At 42.0% G+C, this 26,466-nt stretch overlaps 2 protein-coding genes across 5 annotated transcripts in view; one reads left to right on the top strand and one right to left on the bottom strand.

Moving 5' to 3' along the window:
* Positions 1-525: 525 nt before the first annotated feature.
* Positions 526-10,616, top strand: LOC112265194 (neuromodulin). The gene is made up of 3 exons (XM_024442288.2): positions 526-763; positions 6,293-6,911; positions 9,788-10,616. Exons 1-3 carry the CDS (start codon positions 734-736, stop codon positions 9,868-9,870), a joined length of 732 nt encoding a protein of 243 aa, XP_024298056.1. The 5' UTR covers positions 526-733; the 3' UTR covers positions 9,871-10,616.
* A 1,760-nt stretch (positions 10,617-12,376) lies between these two features.
* Positions 12,377-26,466, bottom strand: part of LOC112265192 (limbic system-associated membrane protein) — a 1,166,314-nt gene continuing 1,152,224 nt past the window's right edge. For all 4 annotated transcript variants that reach the window (XM_024442285.2, XM_024442287.2, XM_024442286.2 and 1 more), the window contains 2 exons: positions 15,688-15,836; positions 12,377-15,317 (listed from right to left, as the gene is read on the bottom strand). In XM_024442285.2, the coding sequence (XP_024298053.1) occupies positions 15,220-15,317; positions 15,688-15,836 (247 nt within the window). In that variant the 3' untranslated portion in view covers positions 12,377-15,219. The remainder of the gene's footprint in view (positions 15,318-15,687; positions 15,837-26,466) is intronic.

The raw sequence follows: 26,466 nt of genomic DNA, 5'->3' as shown, positions 1-26,466 counted from the left end.
GCCACAGCACTGTGAGAGCTGGTACTGTTTCCATGTGAACAGGGCACTGAAGAGAAATTGACATGTGTAAGCATTAGCACTCTGTTTCACACATCCTCATTGGCAGCAACATGCAGGTGTCTCTGCCAGAACAGGGAATTGACATTGGTAATTTAGACTGGAGCTTGGTTTATTTATTGATCCTTACTAACAGCACTGACTGAGTGGGATTTAAGCAGGAAAATCTCCTCTTTAATATTAAAGCTATTCAACAGGACCACGGTCCCAGTGTAAGGAGGGACTCAAAAAAAGGGAGAAAAAGCCAAAAAATGGGAATTGTCTGTTGACAGATTGTATGTATTCAATCATTCATACTTGGAGCCGTGTATAGGGTGGGGTTGTAGCTCTCGCTAGTGCAAAGCTGCATGCCGGTCGCCTGTGGAGGAGAGAGGGGGAGGTAGAAGAGGGGGATAGGTTCATCACAGAGCGAGAAGGAGGGGGTGTCAGCATGAAGAGAGGGAGGGGAAGGAGGGGTTTTAAAGGGTGGGCTTGTAGTCATTGTTAGCCAGCAAGTCTGAGAGAGGCGCGAGCAGGCAGACAGTGAGTGTGTGTGCAAATTGTGATGAGTAAAAGCATTAGGCGACTCAGCTGTTGATACAGCCAGTGAGCGTGTGCAAGAGCGCGAGGGAGTGAGAGAGAAGTGTAAGGCAAAAAGGAAGGAAAGAAGGGAAAAGAGAGAAAGGATATTACAAGTATGCTGTGCTGCATAAGAAGAACAAAACCGGTAACTGCTTTCTTTACAGATTCTCTCATTCATATCTGTCAGTTTCAAAATGTGTCTAAATTGTTCAACGTTTGGACTAACTACTTCAGTAACTGAATTGAGGATATGCTTATCTCATTGTCTTGTCTTCTTGGCTCACTGGGACTTCAGTGATGTCTCAGATGAAAAACGGACACGCCTTGTTAATGTAATTATGTTTGAATGAGTGTAGTAGCCACAGTGCTTCCAGACCTCATGCTGTAAAAGCAGTAAGATAAGCCTGTAACTTGATGCTGAGGACTTTTATACTATTATCGATCCACTACTTTAAACACTGAGAGATGTATTGATAGACACTTGATGCACCTGTTTGCTGCCTTCTGTGATTGCCATGACTTCTTTGTACTGTAATCAGGGGATACATGAAGACTGGGGATACTTCCTCCATTGAGCACAATACTGTCTTAATTACCTCAAAACTGCTCTTAATTGATGTACAACTAAAAAATCCTATTTCGGTGTTATCTCTAAGAAACAAGAGGACAGAGAAGCATGTTTGCAGAGGAAAAAGGGTGGGGTAAGGCTCCACTGACTAAGACTCAACTCCTCTGGCCACGGTGTCTCCAGGGATTTCAGTAGGAAATTAGGATCTTAAAGGGATTAGCACGGTTCGGGGGTTAAAAGTGTATATTGTCAATTAGGTCTTCACATGTTTATGGGTGCATAGTTGTGAGAAAAACAGATGAATACATAGCAGAGAATACTTTCTCAGAAAAGGAAGGTGGTTGCGAATCTACGGGTGGGTCTTGGAGTTGTACAGTATGAGATAGTACCTTGATGTAAGTAGCCACCAGAAGGTATTTTTTTGTTAGCGCAGAGCTATCTATCTGCAGAAGCTATCTAGAGTGATCAGGATTTTATCGGCTTCATAAAGCACTGGATTCCATCAACACCTTATTGCTGCTTAAATGTCAGCATGTATGAGTCATTTTAGCTCAGTCAGGCTGCACATTGCACTGAAGTGGGTGAGGCATCCCTCTCTCTCTCACGCAGCTTTAATACTGCATTAAACCCTATCTCCACACAATTCTGTTATCTGAATCGTAACCTACTCTCACCACAGGGATAACCGCCTCCCATGCAGCATCCAGCCCTTAGACTCTGCTTTCTGCTTTAGAGGACTGGCTAATGAATGAATGAAGTCTCTGGATTTAGACAGCATATGGTGCAACAAGAGAGATTGCTCTCAGCTAGATGTTAAAAGCACAGAGAGCTACACACCCATACAGCAGTAGCAGCAACCTAGGTTTTTCAACAGAGCCACCAGCGCACACTGTAGACCAGCCGTGATTGTGGAGCCTTTGTTCAAACGAGAGAGAGCAGCCTATTTAATTAAATGAGGGTGGCTATTATGGCTGAATATTATCTGGTTGCGAACATCATTCTTCGGGCCATCGAAAACATGGTCAACACCACTCATTAATTCACCGTCCTGGGAATAAGGCGTGTGTCGGAGAGGCATGGGGCTGTGCGGGTAGGTTGAATGTATTCTCCTCCACCTGAACCCCCCCCCCTCTCTCCTGCAAGAGGAGGGAGAGGAGAAGAGACAGCTGGATGAAAGGGTGTGGTGCTGTGTGAGTGGGTAGTAGCAGCTCAGGGAGAATGGGGGAGATTCAGTTGCATTCCCATCCACTAGAAAACCAGACATATTTCTATCAAGATGAGATTTATTCAAGGGTATACATTTACTGGACATATCGCGACAGACACCATATATTTCTTGGCAGACTTCTCCCTCTCCCTGTCTGGTTTCAGTGGTCATGTGTAAGTTACACTGTGAGAGCCAAGCTATCTTTTTATTACACACACTGATTCAATTCAAACACACATACAGATCATTAGCGTTGGTTTCCTGAGATAAGGGCTGTCTTTGCGTCAGCATGCTGCATTCACCTATGCAGAGGAGCTAGGGAGCGTCTGCTTGAGCGAATAAGAATTAAAAGAGGATACACATACCGGCTGTGTGCATATTGTGCAAGCAGCAGTCTCATTTCCCTCCTGTGACAAAGTCCCTGATGGTTTCCAAACTGAGACAGCGGTCTGATGTGGGGGTGGGATGGGAGGGGGGGGGTGGTGGCTGGCTACCGTTGAAAGATCCATCCATAAACCCACTGTGGGGTGTGGTTCACACAGGGTTGCCCACCCAAGGACAGTGGCTGGGGCCCGAGATGTACAGTTGTCTTTCAGATACCTAAGCCTGGCTTTCATTGGGGTGTATCATCTACAGGCAATCGGCTATCTAAAAGGGCAAATGCAACTAGTGTTCCTGAGAGACAGTTTTGAGAGATGCTCATTTGATGAGTGGAAAGATCATGCACTGAGTGACATTAAGGAATCCGATTGTTGTTTGAATACAGTTGTCTGAAGCCGTCTCAGGAGTCCAGGTGTCAATTGACATGCCGATGCTTTTTAACATCAATTGATTATTCAATTATTTTTTAGATCTTCAATGATTGAGGTTTAAAAGGGATATACTGTAGGTTTGTAGGAAAATACCATTGGCACTGTCTATATTGAACTCTCCCCAGACATCTGATTGGAAGACATTTCCTAATGTCAGATTAAATCAGTTTGACATGGCTCTCAAAATGATGCTCTATATTGTTGTAGGTACATTGGTTAACGTCAGACATTAACATGTAAATGTATTGCTTTGGACATTCTACCATTCATATGTCTGGGAAGCCACCTTATAACATGGCTAGTAGACTATACAAATGGATTGTTTGGTGGGTTGAACGGACAATATAAATAGGTTGATTGTGGTAAAATCAGTGTAATGAGTTCTATTCTCCTATTTGAAAAATTATAGCTGGTCTCAATACGTTTATCTGAACGAACAAACAAAAAATCCACCTATAATCCCTATAATTTAGCAGATGCTCTTATCCAGAGCGACATACATTAGTGAGTGCATACATTTTCCTTACTGGTCCTCTGTGGGAATTGAACCCACAACCCTGGTGTTGCAAGCACCATGCTCTACCAAATGAGCCACCTGGGACCCACATTTTTTGGGGGGGCATCTTAGATTGTTCTGTGAATTCAAAATTGTTCGCCATTTTTAGGAGATGCTCTTATTCAGAGCAACTAGGGTCAAGTGGCTTGTTCAAGGGCACATCGACAGATTGTTAACCTAGTCAGCTCAGGGATTCAAATCAGCGACCTTTTGGTTACTGGCCCAACGCTCTTAACCTCTATGCTACCTGCCGCCCTTCTCAATCGCCATAAGTCATTCTATTTGAGCAAGTGCTGAGACCAAAATTTGGCATGAGATCATACATATTAAAGATACCATTACGGCTGTGAGGGTGTGCCTACTCTAACAGTCTATCAAATCTTACTGTTCCATTAGCACATCACTTCACTAAATTATTCCAAACTAATACATAGTCATATGGCTTTAAAAACATTATATATTTATTGGTAGCAGGTGATTAAGACATCTTTCTCCTCCTAAACGTGCCACACACACACGCACGAACACACACACACACACACACACGCATGCACGCACGCACACACGCACACACACACACACCCTGAACAAACGCCCTGACCGATGGAACAGCCAGCTCCTCCCTGCTACTCTGATTAGTAACCTGATTTATGGTTTCCTATTGGCTGCTTCCCCAGGGGGTCAGGTGTAATGTGAATCATAGTGACATATTGTCTTTCATAGCCTAAACCAGTAGTTTTCACCCTTTTTTGGTTACCATACCACCAACAGAATTTTGCTTTGCCCAGAGTGCACCTGAAGTACCCACTCATGTGCATTTTAACAGTAGGCCTATTGTCTCATGAGTCTTCTCAAGTACCCTCTGTGGAAAGGCCAAGTACGACCACGGGTCCTAGTACCCCTGGTTGGGAACCACTGGTCTAAAACAGCAGACAGGGCACTGAGTGATGAGTTACATGTAGCACTCTGGTTGTCAAGGTAACGTTTGATTGTTCAGGGGGAGGATGGCTGTGCATCTTGACGAGGTAGCAACCAAAGATGGACCCACAAAGTAGCTTTCAGGGATCTAGTAATTAAACAATGCTGTACGCCATTTCTGATGTTATTATGACTATGTTATTGATGATAACTGGTTGATTGGTGCTTCTACACCTGCATTGCTTGCTGTTTGGGGTTTTAGGCTGGGTTTCTGTACAGCACTTTGAGATATCAGCTGATGTACGAAGGGCTATATAAATAAATTTGATTTGATTTGATAGTAATGATAGTAACCGATTATAGTATCTAAAAACATAGCAAAACAAATACTAATTGGAAATGAGATGAATCGTCAAGATGTGACTGCTCCACATGCAGCACTCTTTGGCTTGTTATGCAATGAGACCAAAAATGTAGCGTATTTGTAACAAGAAGCAGGAATCCCTCGGGAAAACGTCACATTGGGAACATCGTGAAAGACAAAGCATGTAACACTCTTAGCTACATCATAGATTTAGAATCGCAGTCTCTATGATTTGGTTTAGTCCACACTGCCTGTTATGTTTCCTTTTCATTGGTTCACACTATTATTTTCAGATGAACGTAGTTTGTCTGTGCGAGATAAATGCATAATTCAAATCAATACAATCTGTTTATTTATTTATTCATTTTGAATGCATTGATAATTTTTGTTTGCTTTGTCAATTTCAACGTCATTGTTTATTTTTTTCCTTAATTCACTTCATTTCTTTTTCATTAGATTTATAAGAATCATAACACAGCCCTCTATTTGATGCATCACTCCAACTATGGATCCAGATATCAAAGGTAACATCTTGACACTCTGTACAGGCTCCAACACCTATCCCACCTATCCCACTCCCATTCCTCATCCCACTCCCATTCCTCATCTCTTCCTAAATTCTGCTCCAGCCATGGCCACCAACTTCTTACACCCAAACCTGAACAACCGTGCTCAGATCCACATCCCACTCTCACCGCCTGCTCGGACTGTACCTTCTTCTGCCTTGAACAATCCACCTTTTATTCATTTCCCTTGATTCTGCATATAATCTAGTATCTATTGTGGATGATGGGTATGTTGGTGGGATATGTTGTTGGAGATGCCTTTTGGAAGTGTTCTTCTTCAGAACCATTGGGATTGTATGTGAATGACATCGAATGGTGTTCACCACGGTGGAATGCTATCTGTTCATCTGCCACATGGATGTTGATAGAAAAGGGCTTCATATAACAGTTACTGTCACTCACTATTTGGCAGGCCCGTTGAGTATGGGCCTCTGATACCACTTCATTGGAGACCTTTCACATTTAGCCATGAGGATGGGATGGAGCAGCTTTCTAAGAGCTTGGTAGGTCACCGGAAGGGTACCTGTTTGTTTCTTTGAAGCGGCAATTGAAATTCTTGTTGGTTAGATAACAATAATATTGCTTCATTTTAGGGCAGACACAAAATGTCAATAGTAAGCCCTTGGTGGTTTGTTGTCCTCTAATATGCTCATGACTTCTTGACATCCTGTCTCTTTCCCAAGGTCGAGAAGAATGAAGAGGCTGACCAGGAAATCAAGCAGGATGAGAAGAAACCAGAGGACAAAGCCCACAAGGCGGCCACCAAAATCCAGGCCAGCTTCCGTGGACACATACTCCGGAAAAAAATGAAAGATGGAGAGGAGGATGAGGAGGCCAGTCCAGCTGTCCCAGAGGAGGAGGCGAAGGAGGTGGCAGATGGAGAAGAGGAGAAGGAGGACGTCCCCACTGCGGCTGAGCAGGCTGCCGAGGAAAAAGCCCCCCCTGGGATTAAAGAGGAGGAGACGAGCCAAGCCAAAAGCCCCATCTCAGAAAAGGCAGCAAACTCTCCTGCCCCTGTCGCCACCTCTCCCGTAGCCGCAGCAGCAGCTTCTCCCACCGCGGCGCCTTCAGAGCCTTCTAAAGAGGAGGCCAAGGCGGAGCCCGGCGACACCAAGGAGAAGCCCAAAGAGGTGGACAGCAATGAGGTTCCAGTTTCTGCCCAAAACCCCTCTACTGATTGTGCTGAAAAGAGTGTGGAGGGTGGTGCTGCCCAGGAGGAGTCCAAACAAGCCGACGTGCCTGCTGCTCCTGTCAGTGAGACGGCTGATAAGGAGGAGCCTCACCAAACACAAGACAAAAAAGGTAGGCCTTATTGTAACCCAGCCTCTGAGATGCCCATCCATGTAGATGAGCTTAGAAATAGGCTACAAACATAACACAAACAAAATAGGCTACACAATAGCTTGTATAATACATTTATTACTAAGAATAAAATTGTCTGTGAGTCAAATTTACAAAATGACATAATGTCAAGCTGTTACTCATAATCTTTTTACATGATCTTTGATTGGTTGAGTATGAGAGAAAAGGGCAAAGGCTCAGTAGGTTATCTTGTTCCAGTCCTCGAACTCACAGACTGTATGATGTAGCCTACCTAATGGAATATGTGCAGAATCCTCTACAGGAGGATCAGTGTCTTTGTCCTAGGTGGCACCCTATTCCCTACATAGTGCACTACCCTATGGGCCCTGGTTAAAATTAGTGCACTTTACAGGGTACAAGGTGCCATTTGGGACAGAAGCTTAGACAGGACTGGGATTAACTAGGTCATAGGGGCTGCACTGTCTGCAGGTTGTCATAGTTACACATACTTGGCTACTGGTGTAGACCCAGGATACCTGGCCATGGTTTTCAGACTTACCGAATGATAAATTACTCAAACTGGTCAATTAAGACAGAAACCAGCAGACCGTGAAGACATGCATGACCTGGAATGGCTAACCATCAAATGAAGCACTAGTTTAGGTCATATTGGTGCGGCAGGGTAGCCTAGTGGTTAGAGGGTTGGACTTGTAACCGGAAGGTTGCAAGTCCAGACCACCGGGCTGACAAGGTACAAATCTGTCGTTCTGCCCCTGAACAGGCAGTTAACCCACTGTTCCTAGGCCGGCATTGAAAATAAGTTGTTCTTAACTGACTTGCCTAGTTAAATAAAGGTAAAATAAATATATATATTTAGGTCATAAAGTCCAATATAAAGGTCCTTCGAGCTTCAGCAAAGAAAAGGAGGGGTGCTCAACAATAAGGACAAAAACAACATATTTTAATATTCAATATGTAGCAGTGGAGGTGTTTATATGATCTGTCCGGTATATTCAAGGTCTATACACAATGAAACACAAGACAGTGTTGTTGGAAGACCTTTCACAGGAATATTATTGATGGAGACTTTTATGAGTTAATGAATGACTGAAATCAACTTTACTGATCCCCAGAGAGAGAAATCGGGATAAATAATAAATGAGCTCATCTTCTAGGATGGGTTGAAATGTCAATATTTTCACAGTGATTGCGTGGTTACCACTCCCTTACCTGAAACCTGCCCATTGATTGCCCGTAGAAAGCCAAGTGCTGTGTGAGTCATCTATCATGAGTCACATACACGCAAGTCTAGCGCCATCTCTGATTCCCAGTGGATGACTAGCAAAGATGATGTCATGCTGATGATTAAAGTCAATGCAGTCATGATGACATCATTACCTCCAGGAAATTAGGAAAATAGCTTTGATAGGAAAGGATATCTACATGTCATACTAACAACTCATAGGGAAAATATGCCTTAACCCTGTGAGACCCAATGTTGCAAAAATAAATTTCCTAAATTGCATCCTGTACAGGTCCTAAACAAAGCAATTGCACTACAAAGTGCATCTCCTTAGACCCAGATGTACTGTATCTCTTAGAAGTATTTGTTGTGTGTTGGTATGGTTATTGTGGCGTCAGTAGCCTCTGAAACATTAGAAAACGGTCCACTCGTCTGAGACCACACTGGTCCCCTACACAAGCAAATGTTGTAGGCCATCCATGCAAGTACACAACTTGAAATATTTTTCCTGTCTTCTCTAAGATGTAGTGATTATGTAGAAACAAATATATCAAGAAAAAAACTTTTTGAGCTAGAGGTAGTTTTGTAAAAATGCAACATTAGGCTTGAAGGGTTGCCAAAGTGAGACATTGTTTCCCTTCCAAATTCTGCAAGTAATATGGACAACTAAATACTTCAAGAGTAACTTTGATGTCCCTTCGACACATCAAAAGAAGAAAAATGAATATACATTAAAAGAATAGCACCATTTAATGGTAAAGAAGTACGATAGATTATCTCTCCAAAACAACCCAAAAAGGACAACCAAATATCTTATCCATACACATAAAAAACCCACAAATAGTTTATTCTGTTTGATAGCAAAATACAAACATTTTAATTGGTCAAGTCGATCAATTTGCCTATTTCAGACAAAATATGACTTAATTTCAAATGTATGTACCATTAGACAATATTTTCCATCACATGTAAATGTTTTTGATCCATTTTGATGTGATTTTCATGTCATTTCCGTTTTCTTACCACACATTTTTGCTGCCATTTGAAGCCCAATGTTGCATTTTTGCAACATTTTCAGAATTTCTTTCTACAAACTTCAAATTCCAATAGTGGATTATTTTCATTATCTTAAGTATTGAAGTATTTCTGAAGGGTAAAAAAATCTGATTTGGATCTATGGTTAGGTCTCACAGGGTTAAAAATCTGATGTAGATCTATGCTTAGGTCTCACAGGGTTAAAATCTGATTTGGATCTATGCTTAGGTCTCACAGGGTTAAAATCTGATTTGGATCTATGGTTAGGTCTCACAGGGTTAAAAATCTGACTTTATAGTACAATTGCAATAAAATAGTACAATTGTAACAAAATAAAAAAATAAAAACATAGATATTGGTGTAAATGTAGGCCAGCTGTACCAAAAACAGAGGAGATTTCTTTAGATTTAGTCTTGGACTTGAGAATCCCATCTAGCAGGTTCTGAGAGGAATGAACTGTTGCTACTCTCTCTCTTTCTCTCTCTTTCCCCCTCCTCTTTCTTTCTTTCCTTCCTTCCTTCCTTCCTTCCTTCCTTCCTTCCTTCCTTCCTTCCTTCCTTCCTTCCTTCCTTCCTTCCCTCCTTATTTCTTCTTTCAGATGGTGCCGAAGAATCCCAACCAGCTGAGGCTCCAGCAGAGGCAGTCCAGGAGGAGTCCAAGGAGGACCAAGCGAAAGTTTAACATAGAGAAAAAAATACTATGATTACAAATGAATTTAAAGGGTGACTCTTCTCCTTCTGAATGTGAAGGCAGTCCGTTTTTATTTGTTTGTCATTTTTTGTGTGGCGATGATTTTCTTACGTTGGGAGAGTTTCCAACATGCGTTTTTTGGTTCAAGCTATAAGTGGTATGATTTGGGTATGTTCTGTATCTTACATTATTGATTCGATGGTTGGACCTATCCACATTTTGAACTGAGTTTCAAAACCCTACAATGCAGGACAGGACATTTTCATAATCTGCTTGAGTTGATCAAGCTTGGCTTACGTTCTTTGAGTAACAGGTCCTTCTCCTTCCGCACTTATAAAACTAAAGTCTGACATGATTTTCACGACTTTACGGAAAACAATGAGTACTATGACATGTTGTTGACCCCACAACTAAAATCCCCCTTCCAAAGTACATGATTAGCATGAACCATCTAACAACTTGCATGGGAACTCTTCTGCTAAGAGGAACTTTTCACAGTCACAATACAAAAGAAAATGTGGCTTCTTTTTGATGTCCTTGGTGTTGTTATGACAGTTTGATATGAATTGGAATTACTCTTGCACTGATGTTAAAAAGAAAATCAAACAAACAAAACTAAAAAACGTTTCCTATGTCCCAGTGAGTGCAATGTCCAGTTTGAATCTAAAGGAGTTAAATTGTGAGAAAAAAAAATGATTTCAATGTCTGTTTTCAAAATAAAGCAATGTGCCAATTACCATCATAAAGTTGTGGAATATATTTCACCTGCCAAACAAAATATTTGCTAATTGAAGCCACTTTCACATAAAGACTGAATTGGAGTATAATAGTATTATTATTAATGAGATCTAGAGACATCTAGTGGAGCGTAGTGGCACCTGCAGTTTAGGGCTTGGTGCACGATTCAAATTCGTATTGCTCAGCATGATAGCGCGATTGAAATTTAAAGGTCATTTCTGATTGAGTCGACCAATGCAGCGTTTACTGTGAATGCAGTCCACTAACTCTGGAACAATGGCTTTACATTTCTGTTGTGCTGTATGGCAGCTCTTCAGCACTGCATATTGAATTCCTGGCATGAAACGATACCCAGCTATTAGATTATTAGTAACAAATGCTATACTTTTGGGTCTTGACTCAATCTGAGGTTCAGCGCTATAGCGCACTTGAAATGTAAAGGTTATTACCGATTAGAGCCGACATATGGAGTGTTTACAGTGAATGTAGTCTCCGCTAACGCAGGAACATTGCCTTTAAATATCAATCAAACTACAACGCAGATCTTCAGCACTACGGATTGAATCGAGCACCATTGACCTGACAGTAAAAACATCATGGTGGTTAGCTCACTTTTTAAAAAAAATGTAAAAGCTAGATAGGTTATAGATACACCCATTTCTTTAATACTCCCAGTATTTGGCACAAACACTTCCAGTTGGTCAGGTCTGTGTTGAAGGATCAGCTAGGCTTTCATAATCACCAGAAAGATTTCTCATGAAGGATAGACTGGTAACCTACATGTGTTGTCCAGGGTTGGGGTCAATTCCACAAATTCAATTCTAATTCAATTCTCTCTCCCTGTAAATTGCCACATAGTTTCATTCAAATTCTAGGTCAGTCTTTGAATTCAGAGATAATTAAATTCCTATGAATTGCAACGTTAGATAAATTCCACAAATTCCAATTCAAATTCCTCAGGCGTTCAGGCTTATTCGATCACTGTTCATGCTTATTATATCACTGTTCAGGCTTATTATATCACTGTTCAGGCTTATTATATCACTGTTCAGGCGTATTATATCACTGTTCAGGCTTATTATATCACTGTTCAGGCTTATTATATCACTGTTCAGGCTTATTATATCACTGTTCAGGCTTATTATATCACTGTTCAGGCAGCCTAGCTCTGCTGGAATACAGGTTGAAATGATTCAAAACAAATCTTACAGTTAATTTCTTATATAAAACAATGGAATTCTAATTCAATTCCAAAACTTGAACATTTTTCTAATTAGAATTTAATTCAACATAAATTCTCCACTTCATGAGTGAATTCAAGAATTGACCCCAACCTAGCACTACATTTCAAAAGCTACCGTATTTACACCCACCCCTTCCTGAGTCATCTGATGCCAGGGCATGTCTTTTCCTTGAGTCTTTATCTCAATGGGGCCTACTGGTTTAAAGGTTAGATAAAAACGCTACAAGGCTCATCGCAAATTAATTGACTCCATCCATTTCAGGAGGTCATCGGTGTCCATAACAATGGCCCTTTCCTTCTATAAAGCCTATCATTTGAGTCAGACAATGCAAATGCCTGTACCTACTGGCAAGAGTTCTCCTTCCAGGGATCACACTGTTCAGATAGATTTGTCAGTGTCAATTTCCAAGGTCCAGAGGTAACTGGCTAGAAAGTGTCATAGAAACCCCTCTCCTTCACCAAAACAGATGATCATTTGTCAAGCACTCCAGAAATATATAGTATAGGACACAAATCTCCCAATGAGAATTAACAATACGTATATTCTTTTATTTGCATGTTACATGGTGATAAACACAATTGTACCAGGAAGATACTGTGTTTCAAGCGTTCTCCAAAAAGATTACTCATCGACATCTCAATCCACATTCAAATACAGAACACTGAATTCAAACAACTTTATTTTGCGTCAAAACATTTTCTTGTATACCTTTACATACCATTTTTAGAAATCAATCGCAATAACGTTACCATTAATCAAAGCAAATAGAAAACAGGGACATTGCTGTGTGATGATTGTATACTTGTCTAGGAATTCCATTCTTGTGACAAAGGGAAGTACAAATGTGACATTCCTCTGTGTCCTACAGTGGAGTATTATCAACAAAGTGAACTTAGGGATAGACTCAGCTTAAATATATTCTAAAAACAGTTTATATACAGGTGAGGTAAATCATAAGATGGTGGGTTACACATGTAACCATAGCTTGGTGGGATGGATAAACATGTGGCCAATGTAAATGACTGCTAATTCATGCCGCATGTATCTCTTTCAATGGCTTAAAACAAGCCAAAGTAACTCAGCAGTGTGTGCAGACACACAAGCCAATTTTATACAGCGATGGGATGCAATGTTTATTATTAGAAAGAATCTAGGTAGACATATCAGTCCCCTTCAGTTCCCCAGGTGTCAGTCATAAGGGATCAGGGGCTGTATTCATAGGCAGGGTATAGCGCAGTCAGGTGAGACCCCGCATCTTGGGAAAGACTTCAGCTCAACATCTGATGGCTCACTGGCTGAGGAGACTGTCAATCACTGCAAGACCGCCCACTGCTTTCCCCCAGTGCTTTAGCTTTGACAGGTAGACACATACAGTACGGTGCTATAGTCCACATGTCTTCCCATTCAGACATGTAAAAACACTTCCCATTAAATTATAATACATACCCCTTTATTGGAGAGTTAATAAACTATCGTCCAGAGGCAGGATGTACAGTAGGCCTAGCGTCCATTGTTTTATGGGTAATTGAAAATACAGAGATGACACATAAGATAGATTTTCAGTATAGCACTAAGGCTAACATACAGCAAGTCTGTTTTCTAGCAAAGAACTCTGACTGCTTAGATGGACAACTACCATGGTTCCAAAGCAGTATGAATACAGTGGAGTTTTTTTTTTTAAAGATGATGAGATTTCAGAGAGCATTGCTTACATTTACAGGTTGGTTTTGTGAGCACACTGACTTGACAGACAGCGGTAGACAACGTCGTCATGAGGCCGATCTGTTTTTGTTGGCCTTTGTTGTTCGTCAATTCATTTTGGCATTCAGCTCACGGTCACTCTCCGTGAGCTTTCATTTTAGAAACCAAACACATCTATGTACCCAACTCAAAGAAAAACTAAAACAATGTTGTAATTGGAAAGGTACAATAAATGCACAAACTTGACCTTATTAAACCCTTTTAAAAACATTGTTCTCTAGTGGTTTTACTTGTATGGTGCAAAGCGCTGTTGCCATGGGACCCTACAAGTTAATTATCAACAAATGACTGACTTATTAAGAAATGTGGACATATTAAATGTGTCTTTATATATAAGGACATTGGATTCAAGTATATACACCATTAACGGAAATGATTGAAAATAAATCCATAAATTATGAATTTCCATATGTTATTATGAAAAGACACATACAGAAAAGAAACACATCATTCATGTCATACATTTCTATCCAAATTCCAGCAGTATAACTGTGGTAGCTCAAAATTTATTGGAGAAAGTCGACACCATAAAAGCTAATATGGCAGGCCATTTCTGAAGCTACATACAGTTTGCCATAGAGAAACTGAACAGCATGTAATTGGTTTGTAATCATACAAGCAACATACACTGTAACAATAATTACTATTTTTCTTGTTACAGTGGTGAAACAAGTTATTTTTATCATATAGAGACACTTAAAAAAAGAATAAGTTATATACAGTAACGCATCAATACTACGCATGTTTTGTTTGATGAAGGTCAAGAAAGTAGGTCTTCCTTTTCGACATAAAGACGATTTCACATTTCAAGCGTTTCTATCAAGGTCTGCACTGATGCAAACCATGCTAGTCCACAGTTACTGTGTTTCTCCTTTGATGGGTCCAAAAATCAGGCAGTTAATATAGCGACAACTATCTAACGTAGCTGAGGCTGTTTGCTCCCGGGTTATGATCCCAATACTCTTGAAATGAAGTATACCAAATATAACATGTTCTACTGTTTTTCTGTAATGTTGACTGGAGTATGTTGGCTTTGACATAATGCGTATTAGAAACACTTTCAAATCTATTGTTTTGTATTTTTCTAAATGTCAATTCTTGGACATATATTGGCGTATTATTGTGTGATGATGCACTGGTTACAATGACCTTTTTTAGTCTAACAATACAGTAAAATTACATTAGGAAAGTAACAGTAACTTGAATGTCTCAGTGCTTCTCATAGATATCCATGATTGTTGTACTTGACCTGAAATCCCTGCCATTTGGGAGTTTAGACTTACGTATTCATGGGGACAAAATACAATGGACCACACCCAATCCCCCCCCAACTGAAACAAGAGTAATGACAGCGGAAAAGCAAGACTTCAGCATCTTCAAATGGTAATAACTGTTTCTTTAAAAAAAACAAAAAAACACTTTGTTCCATTTTCTCCATTTCATATTTTTTTGTTACTAAAACTTATTAATAAGCCCATTCTATTTTCTTATTATCTAGTTTGGTGCGTCGAAGCACATCAGGATTTTTGTTACGTTATGCAAACAGTCTCAATGTAATAACCGGGTAGGTAATAACAATGGTAGGTTGGTGGTGCTATTAACACTTGAAGAGAAGGCAGGTGATGGAGGCCAGGAGGAGCCACAGTGACTGGGATAGGCAGGCGGCGCCGTTGATGTCTCGACCCGTCCCAGGTCCTGGAGGGAGAGGGAGAAGGAGAGAGAAAGATTCAGAGGAAGAGAAGTTAAAATCGAAACATATTCATTTTGTTGATGTTTCATTCAATATATTATATCACTTATATGTGATATAATAATGTGTAAATGTATACATTGCTATGCCTGTCTGAGTCCCTGTCTGAGCAACGGTACTGCTGCTATGACTCTACAGGAATTGATTTGTGTGCAGTGTGTGACATCTGGTGGTCAGACCATGTATTACAGCGTTTTCTATCCCACATCTAAATGGAATGGGCCTAGAATTTGTAACATTGTATAATGTGTCTAATTTCAGAGACATTTAATTAAGGGATTTGGGGGGACTGCATATTATTCCAAAGTCACTTACTATAGAGGAAGAGACTAGCATTTTGGATCCCGAGTTTGTTGGTTGCAACACATGTGTAGTTTCCATAGTCCTCTTCTGTAACGTTGGAGATCATCAGGACAGTTGTGGTCCCTACGATCTGGATGCTGATTCCCTGGGCGTTGGATAGCCTGGACAAGACAGCACATCACGTTAGGCATTATAACACAATATGCACAAGACTCAGGACATCTGATTAGTCTGCCACTTTTGTCTTTAGAATACATACTGTACAGTACTAGTCAGCTCGTTTCAAAAGAAAAGTGAATATGAAATTCAATATTCACACAGTTCCTCTCCTCTTCCTTACATACAATTAATGAATTATGATAACATTGGTTTGCTTTATCATAGAGTCTATTGACACCGAGTACACACAACATGACATAGACTGACCAGGTGAATCCAGGTGAAAGCTATGATCCCTTACTGATGTCACTTGTTAAATCCACTTCAATCAGCGTAGATGAAGGGGAGGAGACAGGTTTAAGAAGGTGAATGGGCAAGACAAAAGATTTAAGTGTCTTTGAACAGGATATGGTAGTAGGTGCCAGGCACACCGGTTTGTGTCCAGAACTGCAACGCTGCTGGGTTTTTCAAACTCAAGTTTCCCGTGTGTATCAAGAATGGTCCACCACCCAAAGGACTTCCAGCCAACTTCACACAATTGTGGGAAACATTTTTTATTTTACCTTTATTTAACCAGGCAAGTCAGTTAAGAACACATTCTTATTTTCAATGACGGCCTGGGAACAGTGGGTTAACTGCCTGTTCAGGGGCAGAACGACAGATTTGTACCTTGTCAGCTCGGGGGTTTGAACTCGCAACCTTCCGGTTACTAGTCCAACGCTCTAACCACTAGGCTACGCTGCCGCCCCACATTGGAGTCAACATGGGCCAGCATCCCTGTGGAACGCTTTTAACACCTTGTAGTGTTCATGCCCCGACGAATTGAGGCTGTTCAGAGAGCAAAAGGGCAAGTCTATATTAGGAAGATGTTCCTAATGTTTGGTATACTCCGTGTATAATACATTGTAGAGACACACTTACGTATGAAGGGCTTCAAACTAATCCAACCTCTAAGGTGCTAGGATAGCTGAGACTGACTTAAGGAAACTAATCCAACCTCTAAGGTGCTAGGATAGCTGAGACTGGGCAGTGGGTTTGGTTTTGTGCTGACACACGGTAGTATAAAACATTTGCATAAAAAGGAAAGCGATTGCACATCACGAGACGGCATAATCTGGTGGGGGGGAAGCAGAACGTTGAAGAAGTGCTGAGATCCTTCTAGCGGGACACATTGGGTGGAGTATGGAGGGACCAAAACTTTAGTGGGACACATTGGGTGGAGTATGGAGGAACTACAACACTTTAGTGGGACACATTGGGTGGAGTATGGAGGAAATACAAAACTTTAGTGGGACACATTGGGTGGAGTATGGAGGAACTACAACACTTTAGTGGGACACATTGGGTGGAGTATGGAGGGACCAAAACCTCAGTGGGACACATTGGGTGGAGTATGGAGGGACTACAACACTTTAGTGGGACACATTGGGTGGAGTATGGAGGAACTACAACACTTTAGTGGGACACATTGGGTGGAGTATGGAGGAACTACAAAACTTTAGTGGGACACATTGGGTGGAGTATGGAGGAACTACAAAACTTTAGTGGGACACATTGGGTGGAGTATGGAGGGACTACAAAACTTTAGTGGGACACATTGGGTGGAGTATGGAGGAACTACAACACTTTAGTGGGACACATTGGGTGGAGTATGGAGGGACCAAAACCTTAGTGGGACACATTGGGTGGAGTATGGAGGGACCAAAACTTTAGTGGGACACATTGGGTGGAGTATGGAGGGACCAAACACTTTAGTGGGACACATTGGGTGGAGTATGGAGGAACTACAAAACTTTAGTGGGACACATTGGGTGGAGTATGGAGGGACTACAAAACTTTAGTGGGACACATTGGGTGGAGTATGGAGGAACTACAACACTTTAGTGGGACACATTGGGTGGAGTATGGAGGAACTACAACACTTTAGTGGGACACATTGGGTGGAGTATGGAGGAACTACAAAACTTTAGTGGGACACATTGGGTGGAGTATGGAGGAACTACAACACTTTAGTGGGACACATTGGGTGGAGTATGGAGGAACTACAACACTTTAGTGGGACACATTGGGTGGAGTATGGAGGAACTACAAAACTTTAGTGGGACACATTGGGTGGAGTATGGAGGAACTACAACACTTTAGTGGGACACATTGGGTGGAGTATGGAGGGACAAAACTTTAGTGGTTGGAGTATGGAGGGACCAAAACTTTAGTGGGACACATTGGGTGGAGTATGGAGGAACCAAAACTTTAGTGGGACACATTGGGTGGAGTATGGAGGGACTACAAAACTTTAGTGGGACACATTGGGTGGAGTATGGAGGAACTACAAAACTTTAGTGGGACACATTGGGTGGAGTATGGAGGAACTACAAAACTTTAGTGGGACACATTGGGTGGAGTATGGAGGAACTACAAAACTTTAGTGGGACACATTGGGTGGAGTATGGAGGAACTACAACACTTTAGTGGGACACATTGGGTGGAGTATGGAGGAACTACAAAACTTTAGTGGGACACATTGGGTGGAGTATGGAGGAACTACAACACTTTAGTGGGACACATTGGGTGGAGTATGGAGGAACTACAACACTTTAGTGGGACACATTGGGTGGAGTATGGAGGAACTACAACACTTTAGTGGGACACATTGGGTGGAGTATGGAGGAACTACAACACTTTAGTGGGACACATTGGGTGGAGTATGGAGGAACTACAACACTTTAGTGGGACACATTGGGTGGAGTATGGAGGGACTACAACACTTTAGTGGGACACATTGGGTGGAGTATGGAGGAACTACAACACTTTAGTGGGACACATTGGGTGGAGTATGGAGGAACTACAACACTTTAGTGGGACACATTGGGTGGAGTATGGAGGAACTACAAAACTTTAGTGGGACACATTGGGTGGAGTATGGAGGAACTACAAAACTTTAGTGGGACACATTGGGTGGAGTATGGAGGAACTACAAAACTTTAGTGGGACACATTGGGTGGAGTATGGAGGGACCAAAACTTTAGTGGGACACATTGGGTGGAGTATGGAGGAACCAAAACTTTAGTGGGACACATTGGGTGGAGTATGGAGGGACCAAAACTTTAGTGGGACACATTGGGTGGAGTATGGAGGACCAAACACTTTAGTGGGACACATTGGGTGGAGTATGGAGGACCAAACACTTTAGTGGGACACATTGGGTGGAGTATGGAGGAACTACAAAACTTTAGTGGGACACATTGGGTGGAGTATGGAGGAACTACAAAACTTTAGTGGGACACATTGGGTGGAGTATGGAGGAACTACAAAACTTTAGTGGGACACATTGGGTGGAGTATGGAGGAACTACAAAACTTTAGTGGGACACATTGGGTGGAGTATGGAGGAACTACAAAACTTTAGTGGGACACATTGGGTGGAGTATGGAGGAACTACAAAACTTTAGTGGGACACATTGGGTGGAGTATGGAGGAACTACAACACTTTAGTGGGACACATTGGGTGGAGTATGGAGGAACTACAAAACTTTAGTGGGACACATTGGGTGGAGTATGGAGGGACTACAAAACCTCAGTGGGATTGTTGACACCAACAGTGATGATAAGGCCAATAAAGACATGTGGCTCATGTCATGGAAAATGGTATTAGACCAAAATATCAAACCTAGGCCAGGTGACTCCCTTGACACTAAAGGCACTATGGGATTTCAGAACACATGCATGCTGTTAGATGATTGGGTGTGGTTCTAGCAGCACAGCATGGTATGGTTCTCTAAGACAGAAAGTTAGCTGAGGCAAAAACAAAATGAGGGAGGGTAGGTGGTTGTTTGGGGTGGATGGATGGGCATATCTTGCAAACGTCTAGCAATCCAAAGGTTGCGTGTTTGAAGCTCATCACGGACAACTCACTACTTTTTAGGTACTTTGCAACTACATAGCATGTTAACTCACCTTAACCTAACTCCTCACTTTAAACCCTACGCTTAACAACTAGCTTAGCGAACGTTAGCCACCTAGCCAACGTTAGCCACAACTAATTGGAATTCGTAACATATCATACTAAATGGAGGAAGACAGAGTTACATGTACAAGGTTGAGCAGTAGGGAATACAACATTTCCTGGTCTGGATATAAGCAATTGTGTGAAGTCTGAAGCATCCAGTGAATGGATCCAAATAAGACCTAGTTCATTGCACCATCATCTTCCACTGGCAGATGGCAGCACACGTCTTTAAAATGACATATTAACTTTACGAAGTCACAGCCATTCTTTAACAGAAGGACAGATTTGATTCCAGTATTGAAATGGGGCAGAGGGCACAGAGAGGGTGACTGGTTTGAACGGGAATGTGTCAAACAATCAGGCAGACACATCTCATTCCTCGACTCTCCAGTTGGCATGTGGGTGCATCTAAAGTAGGCTATTACAGGAAACGGTGAGTGACAGAAGTAGGATGTCTACAGGCTGTTGATAAAGGAAATCAACAAGACATGTCGAGCTTTGTAGGTGGCAGAGAAAATGAAGAGTGTTCTCAAGTGGTTGTGACAGCAACTCATGTCACTGGGGAGAAACAAAAACGCTGTCCATTATTCAACACTGTTGGAATATCAGCCTCTGAACACCACAGGAGACTGAACAAGAACCAACCTACTGTAACTAGCCTGGTTAAACCCGACTGAACTCCACGCTCACCATCGTTTCAGTTCACAATGAGCGAGTGCAGTGTTCAGTCAGTGTTAACCAGGCTATACTGTACTACCCCCCTCTCAGGGCAGGTGCCAAGACGTGGGATGTAATCAGAAACTAGAGACTAATAGAGGACCGGGAGGTTCCAGATCAAAGGACCCAAGCAGCAACAGTAATGAGCCTCAGAATTCCCAGTAGAAGATTAGGAGGAGCGGGTCAGTCTTGGGAAATGCTAATTGCTACACTATCAATAAGCACTAGAGGATTCCTATACATCAGATGCCACTGGGAGATGGTGTGGAGATTTTAGTGGTAAAGTAGTTCAAATATAACAGCAGTCGTGGGCAGTCGTGACAAGGTCAGTGCTGGTAAGGTTAAAGGAAATTACAGGAAACAAGTTGGGGAACAAGCCTCTTGCAATGTGGAAGTAAATATGCTTGATAAGGTACATTAAGTTCATGGTTAAAGACAAGACATAAAATCAGCTGGCCGAGCATGATTTGATATGATGGTATTGTATTACATTAAGCAAGTTGTTGAAGGAGATAAAATAATAACACTGTACATCATGCAGAGGTAAGGAAGGGAACTTAAAGGGATTTCAGAGTTTCAATTCAGAGTGTGGCAGATGTTTTCTGACCTCAAATGTCAACACGAGTCCACATCCCATGCCATTGGCTGTGTAGATCCAGCTATATTACTCAACCCTAAATGAAAAGATAAGCACAGCAAATCTGGAAATGATATGGTGCTTATCTTTCATTTTGGATTGTGGCATATCGCTGGATCCGCAAAAACAGATGGCATGTGAGATGTGGATTTATCTCAAGAAATAACCAAGCCAGGAGTTCAGGGGAGCAAAACAACTACAGTAAGATTGTAACCCACAAGGTTCCATGGTTCCTTGAGATGTGTAGGTTGTTGGCGTTGTAATAATCGAATGTCAGCCAGACAGCCACTCACAAAGTAGACAACCGTTCGCTGTCCATGGTGCTGAAATTGCAACATGTCTATGCGGCTGCATGCCTATCGAACCGACGGCAGGCTTTCTATGGTGCCAGGGCATGGCTTTGCTTTAGCTAATAGATAAATGTTTATTGGAAGCCCTGTTTGGTCGTCATTTTCTCAGGTTAAGCCTAACATTTCACAAAACGATACACGGTGTCACAATGCTGCCATTTAGACTGCTGGCTTGTGGTATAATGTAATTACTTGTTCAGTAATTAAAAGGTGGAAATTCCAACAAAGCAGATTGTCAAATACATATTCGATACAAGAGAACACCAACTGATTTTTTTGTTGTCGAATATACAGCTGTCCTGGACAGGCTACCTGAACCTGCCTGAACTAAGCTGCCATCGCTCTCTCTTCCAGCCTGTATAAAAAGTTGTGCGTAAAACCAGTCTATTAATGCCAAATAATGCATTTTTTATTTCACCTTTATTTAACCAGGTAGGCAAGTTGAGAACAAGTTCTCATTTACAATTGCGACCTGGCCAAGATAAAGCAAAGCAGTTCGACACATACAACGACACAGAGTTACACATGGAGTAAAACAAACATACAGTCAATAATACAGTATAAACAAGTCTATATATGATGTGAGCAAATGAGGTGAGAAGGGAGGTAAAGGCAAAAAAAGGCCTGGTGGCAAAGTAAATAAAATATAGCAAGTAAAACACTGGAATGGTAGATTTGCAGTGGAAGAATGTGCAAAGTAGAAATAAAAATAATGGGGTGCAAAGGAGCAAAATAAATAAATAAATAAAATAAATAAATACAGTAGGGAAAGAGGTAGTTGTTTGGGCTAAATTATAGGTGGGCTATGTACAGGTGCAGTAATCTGTGAGCTGCTCTGGCAGTTGGTGCTTAAAGCTAGTGAGGGAGATAAGTGTTTCCAGTTTCAGAGATTTTTGTAGTTCGTTCCAGTCATTGGCAGCAGAGAACTGGAAGGAGAGGCTGCCAAAGAAAGAATTGGTTTTGGGGGTGACCAGAGAGATATACCTGCTGGAGCGCGTGCTACAGGTGGGTGATGCTATGGTGACCAGCGAGCTGAGATAAGCGGGGACTTTACCTAGCAGGGTCTTGTAGATGACATGGAGCCAGTGGGTTTGGCGATGAGTATGAAGCGAGGGCCAGCCAACGAGAGCGTACAGGTCGCAATGGTGGGTAGTATATGGGGCTTTGGTGACAAAACGGATTGCACTGTGATCCAATTTGTTGAGTAGGGTATTGGAGGCTATTTTGTAAATGACATCGCCAAAGTCGAGGATTGGTAGGATGGTCAGTTTTACAAGGGTATGTTTGGCAGCATGAGTGAAGGATGCTTTGTTGCGAAATAGGAAGCCAATTCTAGATTTAACTTTGGATTGGAGATGTTTGACGTGGGTCTGGAAGGAGATTTTACAGTCTAACCAGACACCTAGGTATTTGTAGTTGTCCACGTATTCTAAGTCAGAGCCGTCCAGAGTAGTGATGTTGGACAGGCGGGCAGGTGCAGGCAGCGATCGGTTGAAGAGCATGCATTTAGTTTTACTTGTATTTAAGAGCAATTGGAGGCCACAGAAGGAGAGTTGTATGGCATTGAAGCTTGCCTGGAGGGTTGTTAACACAGTGTCCAAAGAAGGGCCAGAAGTATACAGAATGGTGTCGTCTGCGTAGAGGTGGATCAGAGACTCACCAGCAGCAAGAGCGACATCATTGATGTATACATAGAAGAGAATCGGTCCAAGAATTGAACCCTGTGGCACCCCCATAGAGACTGCAAGAGGTCCGGACAGCAGACCCTCCGATTTGACGCACTGAACTCTATCAGAGAAGTAGTTGGTGAACCAGGCGAGGCAATCATTTGAGAAACCAAGGCTGTCGAGTCTGCCGATGAGGATGTGGTGATTGACAGAGTCGAATGCCTTGGCCAGATCAATGAATACGGCTGCACAGTAATGTTTCTTATCGATGGCGGTTAAGATATAGTTTAGGACCTTGGAGGGACCTTATAAGTCCCCCCTCAAAACAATTGTTTCATTATGCAGTCTAATATCTATAGCTGCGAGTTAGGTGCGATCTAGGTGCTATTTATAAACTTTTAATCAAAATTACACATCAAATAGCCTAACAATGGGGGAAAACGTTGTCGGTTTGAGGATAATTTCAGCTACTATTTTTTGTTGAACTTAGCGGGTTTTGTCTGGCAAATAGCCTACACAAATGGGCTGCAATATTCAAGGAAAATTAAATTAGGCCTAAATCAAATTAAATCCAACTTGAGAGTCTCGCGTGTTTTCACCATGGCCTGTAGGTCCATGTTATGGCCCGACTGTGTTCTATACTGAGTTTTGCCACTCCAGATTGTGCATAATACACTATGTCACAAAGTGCACAAAACATGAAGAACATCTTCCTAATATTGAGTTGCAACCCCTTTACTCCCTCGGTACAGGCTCAGTTTGTTGGGGCATTGACTCTACAAGATGTCAAAAGTGTTCCACAGGGATGCTGGCCCATGTAGACTCAAATCAAATCAAATTGTATTGGTCACATACACATGGTTAGCAGATGTTAATGCAAGTGTAGCGAAATGCTTGTGCTTCTAGTTCCGACTATGCAGTAAAATCTAACAAGTAATCTGACAAATTCACAACAACTACCTTACACACACAAACGTAAAGGGATGAATAAGAATATGTACACATAAATATATGGATGAGCGATGGCGTGCGGCATAGGCAAGATGCTGTAGATGGTGTAGAATACAGTATATACATGAGATGAGTAATGTAGGATATGTAAACATGATTAAAGTGGCGTTATTTAAAGTGACTAGTGATATCTTTATTAAGTCTGTTTATTTAAGTGGCCAGAGATTTCGAGTCTGTATGATGGCAGCAGTCTCTCTATGTTAGTGATGGCTGTTTAACAATCTGATGGCCTTGAGATAGAAGCTGTTTTTCAGTCTCTCGGTCCCAGCTTTGATGCACCTGTACTGACCTCGCCTTCTGGATGACAGTGGGGTGAACAGGCAGTGGCTTGGGTGGTTGTTGTCCTTAATGATCTTTATGACCTTCCTGTGACATCGGGTTCTGTAGGTGTCCTGGAGGGCAGGTAGTTTGCCCCCGGTGATGTGTTGTGCAGACCGCACCACCCTCTGGAGAGTCTTGCGGTTGAGGGCGGTGCAATTGCCGTACCAGTCGGTGATATATCCCAACAGGATGCTCTCGATTGTGCATCTGGAAAAGTTTGTGAGTGTTATAGATGACAAGCCAAATTTCTTCAGCCTCCTGAGGTGGCCTCCTGAGGTGGCCACCACTCCTTCACCATACTGAGGAACTTAAAACTTTCCACATTCTCCACTACTGTCCTGTCGATGTGGATGGATGGGGGGGTTTCCTGAAGTCCACGATCATCTCCTTTGTTTTGTTGACGTTGAGTGTGAGGTTATTTTCCTGACAGCACACTCCGAGGGCTCTTACCTTCTCCTTGTAGGCTGTCTCGTTGTTGTTGGTAAACTAGCCTAACACTGTAGTGTCGTCTGCAATCTTGATGATTGAGTTAGAAGCGTGCATGGCCACGCAGTCATGGGTGAAAAGGGAGTACAGGAGAGGGCTGAGAACACACCCTTGTGGGGCCCCAGTGTTGAGGATCAGCGGGGTGGAGATGTTGTTTCCTTCCTTCACCACCTGGGGGCGGCTCGTCAGAAAGTCCAGGACCCAGTTGCACAGGGCGGGGTCGAGACTCCAATGCTTCCCACAGTTGTGTCAAGCTGGCTGGATGTCCTTTGGGTGGTGTAGCATTCTTGATACACATGGGAAACTGTTGAGCATGAAAAGCCCAGCAGCATTGCAGTTCTGGACATGAACCGATGAGCCTGGCACCTACTACCACACCCCTTTCAAAGGCACTTAAATCTTTTGTCTTCAACATTCACCCACATGCACAATCCATGAATCAATTGTCTCAAGGCTTAAAAAACATTATTTAACCCCTTCATCTACACTGATTGAAGTAGATTTAACAAGTGATATCAATAAGGTATCATAGCTTCCACCTGGTCAGTCTATGTCAATGAAAGAGCAGGTGTCCATCGCACTGCACAACATTTAGTCTTGAATGATGAATGCCAATATACATATACCAGAGATAAGGGACTGTTGATATTACAACCACACAACTCAAACGACAGTTCACCAGTATGAACTAAAATTCAAGAACTGTTGTCTGCTAAATATGATAACCTGTTTGCATCTACCAATGTTTTAGCTGTCCAGCATTCAGACAACCTGCCCCCAGAGCTTCCTATATAGTTAATCTCTTTCCGTAAGTTGTTGAGGCCGGGAATTAAGGTGAACGAGAGGCTGAATTAAAGATGTTGCTGAACTGATGCATTTGAAGCACCACTCCCGGCTTCTGCCCAGTTTCCCTGATGTTGCTACGGCAATCAAGCTATTTTTAACCATCCCTGTAACTGTCGCTTCTGCGGAGAGATGGTTTTCTAAACTAAAAATCATAAAGAATTACCTAAGGCTCTCGGGTCTGATACGCGCTTTTGAACACCTGAGTAAGCGCCACACATTGCACTGGCGCTGTCGTAGCCTTGACCGCGGCCTTTGTTTTGTCGATATACTCCGAATACTTTCAATCAGTTTATTTTGTTAGTTTTCAAGACCTGGGCACTTTTTCAGTCACATTCCTGAAGCCCAAGAAAGAAAACACTTAGTCTCCTAGTACATGTGAAAATTAAAAAGGTTTGTGAATGAATGACAATTTGGAGGGTTACAGCCAAAATGATTTATTACATAAAAAAAAAAAAATTGACATTGATAACAGGCGTAAGACCTACACAGGATTCGTGCCCATCTTCGGGGGTGTCTGATAAAACTGTGCAGTATAAATGTATGTTCTGCATTTGTAAAAAAAAAAAAAATAGGGATGATAATGAAGTTTTCT

This window comes from Oncorhynchus tshawytscha, linkage group LG13, assembly GCF_018296145.1.
Source record: "Oncorhynchus tshawytscha isolate Ot180627B linkage group LG13, Otsh_v2.0, whole genome shotgun sequence".
Lineage (NCBI taxonomy): Eukaryota > Metazoa > Chordata > Actinopteri > Salmoniformes > Salmonidae > Oncorhynchus > Oncorhynchus tshawytscha.
Note: the sequence above shows the minus strand (reverse complement) of the source record. Positions and strands in the feature narration are given on the sequence as shown.